Source organism: Gopherus evgoodei, unplaced genomic scaffold (genome assembly GCF_007399415.2).
Source record: "Gopherus evgoodei ecotype Sinaloan lineage unplaced genomic scaffold, rGopEvg1_v1.p scaffold_40_arrow_ctg1, whole genome shotgun sequence".
In the NCBI taxonomy this organism is placed as follows: Eukaryota; Metazoa; Chordata; order Testudines; family Testudinidae; genus Gopherus; species Gopherus evgoodei.
Window position 1 is genome coordinate 2,499,312 of NW_022060061.1, and position 9,032 is coordinate 2,508,343.

The 9,032-nt window shown below is 62.1% G+C and overlaps 1 protein-coding gene across 1 annotated transcript; it reads left to right on the forward strand.

The window, feature by feature from the left end:
- The first annotated feature begins 530 nt into the window (after positions 1 to 530).
- Positions 531 to 2,488, forward strand: JUNB (JunB proto-oncogene, AP-1 transcription factor subunit). The gene has a single exon (XM_030545942.1). It carries the CDS (start codon positions 920 to 922, stop codon positions 1,877 to 1,879), a length of 960 nt encoding a protein of 319 aa, XP_030401802.1. The 5' UTR covers positions 531 to 919; the 3' UTR covers positions 1,880 to 2,488.
- The last annotated feature ends 6,544 nt before the right edge of the window (positions 2,489 to 9,032 follow it).

The window sequence follows — 9,032 nt, forward strand, 5'->3', positions numbered from 1 at the left end:
CTCTGTGTCTGTCTGGAGCTGCGAGTCCATCAGCGTGTGTGGTTGTGTGTCTGTGTGTGTGTGGTTGTGTGTCTGTACGTGTGGGTGTCTGTCTCTGTAGGTTCGGGTGTGTTATTGTGTGTCTGTGTCTGTCTGGGGCTGCGGGCCCATCAGCGTGTGTGGTTGTGTGTCTGTCTCTGTGTGTGGTTGTGTGTCTGTCTCTGTGTGTGGTTGTGTGTCTGTACGTGTGGGTGTCTGTCTCTGTAGGTTCGGGTGTGTTATTGTGTGTCTGTGTCTGTCTGGAGCTGCGAGTCCATCAGCGTGTGTGGTTGTGTGTCTGTCTCTGTGTGTGGTTGTGTCTCTCGCTGTCAGTCTCTCTGGCCCCGCCCCGTGACGCGCAGCCCTGCCCCGCGCGGGCCCTTCCCAGCACGCACGGGGCTGCCCGGCAGGCGGTGTCCGCGGCCCCACCCCGCGCGTGGGGCTCCAGCGCGGCCCAATGGCGGCGCGTTTCCGCCCGCCGGGCGCTATAAAGGCTCCGCGCGGCGCCGCCAGCAGCTGACTCAGAAGGGGACGGAGCTTGGAGCCCGATCGGAGCCGCCTGCTGCGCCCAGCCCGGTACGGTACCCGCCGCCTGTCGCTTCCGAGGGGGCTAGAGAGCAGGGAGCCGGGCCGATCGCCCGCCACGCGTGGGGGCTGCGCTCGGGGAGAAGAGCCCGGCCAGGGACCCCCCCCCCGACACAGCCAGGAGGAAGAGGGAGCGTTTCTGGAAGTGAAACCGAGCCGTGGACTGGTCTCGGGGGTGCCCTGGGAGGGGAGCCTGGAGGATCTGCCTTGACACCCCCCCCTTTCACCGGACCCAGCTTTCCTGGCTCTGCAGCCCCCTGCCCCCGCTGTCTGTGTAGGCTGGGGCACCGCGTGCTGATCTGGGGTCGCGTGGCTGATGTGTACCAAAATGGAGCAGCCCTTCTATCATGACGACTCCTTTCTTTCCGGCTACGGGCGTGCAGAGCTCAGCGGGCCCCCGGCCTACAAGGCGCTGAAGCAGAACATGGCCGTCAACCTCCCGGAGCCCTGCCGGGGCCTCAAGGCGCAGCTGCACCTCCGGGGCCAGGCGGCGGAGGAAGGAGGTGCCTTCTACGCCCCCGCCGGCCTGCCCGAGGCGGGCGCCAACTCCTCGCTCAAGCTGGCCTCGCCGGAGCTGGAGCGGCTCATCATCCAGAACAGCAACGGGGTGATCACCACCACGCCCACCCCGGGCCCCTACTTCTACCCCCGGGGGGCCACGGAGGAGCAGGAGGGCTTTGCCGACGGCTTTGTGAAGGCCCTGGACGACTTGCACAAGATGAACCACATGCCCCCGCCCAACGTCTCCATCGGCGCGGCCGCCTCGGTGGCCAGCAGCGTCTATGGGGCCTCCCTCCATCAGGAGCCGCCCCCCGTCTACACCAACCTGACCAGCTACAACCCCGGCACCATGACCACCTCCTCCAGCTACCCCACCGCCAACCTCAGCTACTTGCCCCAGACCCACGCCTACGGGGGTCACTCCTTGGCCACCTCCCTCCCATCCAGGGTGCAGGTCTTCAAGGAAGAGCCTCAGACCGTGCCGGATGTCCAGTCGCCTCCCGTGTCTCCCATCAACATGGAAGATCAGGAGAGGATCAAGGTGGAAAGGAAGCGGCTGAGGAACCGGCTGGCGGCTACCAAGTGCCGGAAAAGGAAGCTGGAAAGGATAGCCCGGCTGGAGGACAAAGTCAAGACGCTGAAGACAGAGAACGCAGGACTGTCCAACACGGCTAGCGTCTTGAGAGATCAGGTGGCCCAACTCAAGCAGAAAGTCATGAATCACGTGAACAATGGGTGCCAGTTGCTTTTGACTGTTAAAATGCAATCCTTCTGAACCCCCCCCCCAGTGTTATTTAAGAGACTTGTGTGTAACTAGACTCCCCGTTGGAAAGTTTACATGTGGACTTCTGTAGTGTTCTCACACATTGGACCAAGCTGTGCATGCGACTTCCAAGACGATTCTGGGCCTCCTCCTGTCTGATGGTTGTATTATTATTTTTTGTTGGACGGGAGGGGATTGTATTTTGCTCTCTGCTGGATTCAGAATATGTGCATATTGCCTACAATTGTGTGTGTGTGAGTGTATTTAAAAACGGCGCAAACCAACAAGCTTGTCGCATAGCTGGATAGTGCGGCAAGAGGTACTTCGGCACAGGGAACTGTGTGTCTGACTTAAGGGGCTAGGACTTTCCTTAACTTAAAACAGAACAAACAATCTGATACTTGACATTGACCGAGAAGAGAAACTGATTGCCACACCGTAGAACTGCCTAGCCCACGAAAGGAAATACGGCTTCTTTACTTTACTTCTCTGGTGGCTTGTTGGATTTTTTTAAACAAAAGTCCTCGAATTTATTTTGTTTTGTGTGTTTAAAAATGTTTGTATTTGTGTTTTTTGACTTTTTATTGACCTTTTATTTAAGTAAAAGAAAGTGTTCTCTAAGTGCCTGCCTGAGGTTTTGGTTTTGTTTCAAATCCCTTTTGGATCTTAAATTATTTTAAGTGGGGGAAGGTGGGGGGGGATCATGTTGTTTGATCATGAAACAGGATTTGTTCTGTATTTTTAAGTGAGTTTTTTACATTGGAAAGGTTTAAACTAGACGTGTTTGCTGTCAGTTTCCTTCACATCTTTCTCCAGGACTCCCTCGTGTATATATTTCTATCGTTCAGTGATCATTCATTACCACTTGTTTTTGGGGTGGTAGCCTGTGGGGCTCTGCCATGGGCCGGGGCCTCAGGGTGCTGTACAAAATGTCTACCCCCACCCCAGCTTGTAGGAGGCATTTCTGGCAACTTCTCCCAGCCCCAGTGGATTGGATGTGTCTCAGCTGATCTGTGCTGTTTTCCTCCCACTCTGGCTCCAGGGCCTGTGTTTTCCAAGAGCTCAGCCTGGCTGAGTCCCTGGGGCTCCTACAGCTGGAAATCACCCCCTAGCTCGTCCCCCATCCTGTAACACCTCCCCGCCCCCTCGCTGCCTGGCGCTTTCCCTGTGGGTCTGATTATTGGGGGGGTTGTTTTTCTCCCCCCTCCCCCAGCTCTGATGTCAGACCGCAGCGCTCTGGAGCCCCTGCGCGGCTGTTTTCGCCCAAGGACAGGGTTAAAAATTTCCCCCTGCGCTGCGCGGCAGCGCTTCCCCCGCCCGGCGCGGGCAAGGGGGCGGGCGGCAGGCGAGGGGAAGGGTTTTCCCAGTGACGCAAGGGAAGATGCCCATATATGGGCACGGGCCGGCGGGTGACGTGCCCGGGCTCGGGGCCCCGTTCCGGGAACCCCCGCCCACACCGCCTGCCGGGCAGGGGGGGGGTCGGCCTGTCTTCGTTTCCAGCCAAGGCGGCAGGGGGCGGGGAGGGGTTTTTCCCAGGGGCCGCGGGGGAGCGGCCCTGGGGGCAGCTGGCTCGAAACGAGCCCGTTCAGTTCCAGGCCGGGGCTTTTGAGAAATCCCCCCCCCCCCGTGGTGGGGAGGGGGCAGGAGGAGGCTTTGCCAGGCTCCCCCCCGCCTTAAAAAAAAAAGAGACTCCCCCCCCCCATCACTGGTGAATTTCTGTCAGCTGAGCCAGGAAAGATCCAGCCACGATCCCACAGCTCAGATCAAAGGCAAAGAAAAGGTTCTCCTGACCCTGGAAGTTGCTGGGGGGGAGGTGTTTTTAGAGTGTCGAGGGAGCAGCTAGAAGCACCCACCTTTTGAGATGGGGCAATATTAGCTGCATTACAGTAGCACCCTGCTTTGGGGGGGGGATATTAGGTGTATAATGGTAGTATCCCAAGGTGAGAGTGCGGTCCCACCAGAACACTGCACATAATCAGAGGGAAAACGTTTCCAGGTGCTGGGGCATGAGCCTGGGGAACTCACTGCCACAGGAAGTTGTTGGGGCCAAGAGCTGAGCAAGAGTAAAAGAGGAGCTGGATGAGCCTCTGGATCCCAGGCCTGAAGATTTAGTGCCGGGAGATAGAGGCTGGGGGAGGGTGTAGGCCCCGTTTAGCAGGAATGAGATCTGCACTGGGGGAGGGGATCTGCAGGAATGAGATCTGCACTGTTTCCCCCACATCTGTCTGCTGAGGGGTTCTTACCCCTCTCTCCAAAGCAGCTGCTGCTCCCCTGTTGGCCACAGGACAGCTGGGGAGTGAGAGGCACCCCCCTCCCACCAATAATAGAGGTAGATGCAGGAAGGGATTGTCACCTCCCATTCCAGAGAAAGGGGGAAACTGAGGCACAGGCTGGTGAAATGACTGAACCAAGGTCACAGATGGACATGGTGGACCGAGTCCCAGTGAGCCCCCAGAGGCCTGGGCCCTGGCTGATCACTTGGGGTGGGGCTGTTCATTCTTGGGGGGCAGCAGATGTTCACTGGCTGGGCAAGCCCCCACAGACAGGCCAGAGGCTGGCTCCCGCCGGCCTTAAGGGATCGTTCAGGACCCCATGGCCAAGCCTGATAATTCCATGTGCCACAAGCCTGCTAGAAACCCCCCACCCACCGGGGGCTGGCAGGATGTGACAGCAAAGGGGGGCACTCAGAACACAATAAGTGATGTGGGGGAGGGTGCCAGCTGACCCAGCACACTACACACACAGGTGTGAAGAAGGATCAAGGTAGAGGAGGTGGCAGCTGGCTTTGGGGTGGATCCGGTTGGGTGGGATCCTTCGGTCTCGAGCTCTGGGGTGGGGGAGGTCTGGGGGATAGTAACCCTTTATTTGCCAGTTTGGGGTGTTCTCAGCATAGCCCCCTGTTGCGTGACAGCACGAGGCAGCTTCAAAGCAGTTCCTTGGCAGCAGCTGGTCCCCAAGGCCCGTGCAGCGTGCTGGCAGCGGTGTGAGTTTGTGGGGGAACGGGAGGGAGATCAATAGGGCTGCCGTGAGTCACCGATGACACAGGCAGTTGCTGCACCAGCTTCCCCCACACAGCAAACCTCAACACCAACCCCCACCTGCAGCCCCCCCAGCTCTGCCAGTGCCCCTCATGCCCGACCCCCAATCCCCTCTGCTGTGCCAGCCCTGAGCTCCCCCCCCAGCTCTGCCAGTGCCCCTCACTCCCGACCCCCAATCCCCTCTGCTGTGCCAGTGCTGGGCTCCCCCCAGCTCTGCCAGTGCCCCTCACTCCTGACCCCCAACCCCCTCTGCTGTGCCAGCCCTGGGCTTCCCCCAGCTCTGCCAGTGCCCCTCACTCCCGACCCGCAGTCCCTGCTAGCCCAGCCCTGGGCTTCCCCCAGCTCTGCCAGTGCCCCTCACTCCCAACCCCCTCTGCTGTGCCAGCCCTGGACTCCCCCCAGCACTGCCAGTGCCCCTCACTCCTGACCCACAACCCCCTCTGCTGTGCCAGCGCTGGGCTCCCCCCAGCTCTGCCAGTGCCCCTCACTCCTGACCCCCAACCCCCTCTGCTGTGCCAGCCCTGGGCTCCCCCCAGCCCTGCCAATGCCCCTCCCTCCCGACCCAAAACCCCCTCTGCTGTGCCAGCCCTGGGCTCCCCCAGCTGATGCCCCTGAATTGCTCAATCCCCGCCCCCGCCCCGCACTAGCCCAGCCCTGGCTGCCTGCAGACACGCTGGGTGGGACGCGGAGGCTCCAGGGCCGAGCTGGGCGTGCCGGGAACGGGAACAGCCTGTGCCGGGAGCTCCGGCCAGCGCGGGGGTGGGAGCAGCGCCCAGGGACGTGAGCAGGAACACACAGCAGCTGCACGCGCCCCTCCCCCAGCATCCACCCCTCCCCTTGCGTCCACCCCCCGTACCCCCCCACCCACCCTTCCCCCTGTACACCCCCTACCTCCCTCCCCCACCCCCTGTACCCCCCATCCACCCCTCCCCCTGTACACCCCGTACCTCCCTCCCCCACCCCCTGTACTCCCCCTGCACCCCCCATCCACCCCTCCTCCTGTACACCCCTGTACCTCCCTCCCCCCACCCCCTGTACCCCACCTGCACACCCCTCCCCCTGCATCCACCCCTCCTCCTGCATCCACCCCCCGTACCCCCCATCCACCCCTCCGTCCACCCCCTGTACACCCCTGTACCTCCCTCCCCCACCCCCTGTGCCCCCTGCACACCCCTCTCCCTGTACACCCCCGTACCTCCCTCCCCCACCCCCTGCACCCCTCCCCCTGCATTCACCCCTGTACCCCCCGCATCCACCCCTCCTCCTGTACACCCCCCTGTACCTCCCTCTTCCTGCATTCACCCCTCCCCCTGTACACACCCCTCCCCACGTCCACCCCCTGTACTCCTGCACACCCCTCCCCCAGCATCCACCCCTGTACCTCCCTCTTCCACACCCCTGTACACCCCCCCATGTACACCCCCTCCTCCCCCATACATCCTCTCATGTACCTCCCTGTTCCCGCATCCACCCCTCCGCCTGCAGCCAGCCCCTGTACCCCCTTGCATCCACCCCCCCTCCTGTACACCCCCTATGTACCTCCCTCTTCCCACATCCACCCCTCCCCCTGTACATCCCCTGCTTCTGCATCCACCCCTTATATCCCCCTGCATCCACCCCCTGCTCCCACATCCATCCCCTGTACCCCCCTGCACACCCCTCCCCTGGCATCCACCCCCATACCTCCCTCTTCCCGCATCCACCCCCTGCGGGGCCACCCAAAGGGGACAAGTGGGGCAATTTGCCCCAGGCCCTGCAGGGGCCCCGCGAGCCCTGGGCCGGCCGTGGTCTGGGTCTTTGGTGGCATTTTGACAGCGGGGGGGGCCCTTCGGTGCTGCCAAAGGCACAGCGCGACTGAAGGGCCCCACACCACCGAAATCCCGCTGAAGATCAGGACCCCCACCGGGTTAATATAAGCCCCACAGTTCCCCCACTTTGTGCCAGGCCCCCTGAATCCTCTGGGCAGCCCTAACGCCCTGTACTTCCCTCCTCCCACATCCACCCCCTGTATCCACCCCTCCCCCATACACACACTCTCCTCCCACATCCACCCTGTGTGCACACCCTGCTCCTACATCCACCCCCCATGCCCCCTGCGTACACAGCCTGCTCCCACATCCACCTCCCTGTACTCCCCCAACCCTCCCCCTGCATCCATCCAACCTACACCCAGCCTGTACAGCCCCTCACCCCACATCCACTCCTCCCCCGTAAAAACCCCCAAATCCCCCACCAACCCACCCCCTCCCTGTACACACCCTTCCCCCTGCATCCGCACCTCCCCCCCATGTACACCACCACCTCCTGCATACACACCCTTCCCCCTATCCTCTCACATCCACCTGTCCTGTACACCCCCCCCGCCTACACACCCCTCCCCATACACCCCTCCTGTACACACTGGAACATGCTTCCTGCCCCCCCATACATCCTTTCTGCACCTACATTGCAACATCCCTTGCCCCCCTCCTTCCCTCTGCAGGCTCCCCCCCCCCCCACCACATGCCAGGCTGATGCTGCCAGCTCAGACCCAGCCCAGGGACGGACCCTGACTGGCCCCAGGAGAAGGGTGATGGGAACACACCCTATGTGGCTGAGAGGGGGTTAAGGGCTGTAGGTGCAGGTGGGTTTGTGGATGGGGTGAGTGTGCAGGGCACCCAAGGGGGCTAGGTGCAAATGCCAGTGCTGTTGCCCGGGGCCGTGGGCAGAGATGTAGCTGCAGCCGTGTGTGTGTGTGTGCCGGGGGCGGCTGTGTACACAGCTGGGTGCAGTGACGCTGCACCACCCTGTCCGGGCACGCAGGCTGCCGGGCCACGTCCCAGCCCTCTGGCCCTGGGGGCAGCCCAGCCCTCGGCCTCAGGCCAAGCCGAGGCTAGCCTGGGGAGCAGCACTAGTGCAAGGAGCTTGGCTGGTATCAGAGCAGCTGGGGGAACACAGTGTCCCAGCCAGGAGAGCACCCCCATGCTAGGACCAGCAGTGACCCAGAGACAAGAGCCCCCCCCCCATCCAATCCCTCTGAGCTCCTACCCCTTACCCAGCCATCACTCCTATCAGAGGGCTGCCTGCACCCCAATCCCCGGCTCTGAGCCAGTGTCCTAGTCTCCCTGGCCCCCTTCGACTGTTCAGCACCTAGGAAGGCCAGCTCAGGGGGGCAGGAAATGGGGCCCGGGGGATGAAATCGCAGGCAGATCCCAGCTCATCTCCTCCAGGCCCAGTGCTGGCTGGTGTGGGAGGGGGAACGGATGTGCCTGGTTCATCCACCTCTCCCGGCAGGGCCGCTGCCAACAGTGTCTGGGGGGACCAGGGCAAGGTGCCCCCATACCAGGTACCAGGGCTGGCTGCAGCCCCTAGCAACAGCTGTCAGAGGGAAGGGTTGGGGGTGGCAGGACTCCTGGGTCCCCCCTGGGGTAGTCAGAGCTCTGTGGGGCAGGGAGCAGCTCGAGGATGGGGTCTCGGTGAGTAGATGGCACCCCCTGCTGGCTCAGCACCAACCTGGCCAGCCACAGCCTGAATGAGGCCTGGGCAGATGGAGTGTGGAGGCTGGACATGCCTGTTGAGTCTCTTTCCCCAGCATCAGGAGGCTGGGTTTAAGGTGGGGGGGATAGATGAGCTGTGCCCAGCTCCTGCTATGAGCTATGCTTAATCCGCTGCCCCCACCCCAACACTCCTCAATGCCCCATCCAGCTGCCCCCCCCCCCCCCAAGAACCTGGCAACACTGAGCCAGGACCCTCTGGGACCAGCAATCCCTGCTCCTTCCAGCCTGGGGGCAGCTGTGCTGCAAAGAAGGGAGGGAGGCCAGCCAAGAGCCTTCAGAGGGTCTCCCCCGAGCAGAGAATCCCAGGCCCTGCAAGTGGCTCCCCCCCAGAGCAGGCTGACCCTGATGTTCTGGGAGCCTCCCCAGAGCTGGCTGCACACCAAGGAGCGAGCAAGATGCAGCCGACAGCACCACCTAGTGGTGTGAGGTGCTATAGCCTGGGGCCCATCACAGGCTGGACTGATCCACAGGGGACAGCACCAGGGCTTGTTGGGCAACGCTCGGGAGCTGGATGGGGACCCCCTTGCCCCCAGCAGTGTCACCCAGACTCTGCCCAACCCCCACCAAATTAAGGATCAGACACAAACCAGC

Bases quoted from the DNA above. Each gene is read 5' to 3' on its own strand.
- JUNB (XM_030545942.1), top strand. From the start codon at position 920: ATGTGTACCAAAATGGAGCAGCCCTTCTATCATGACGACTCCTTTCTT.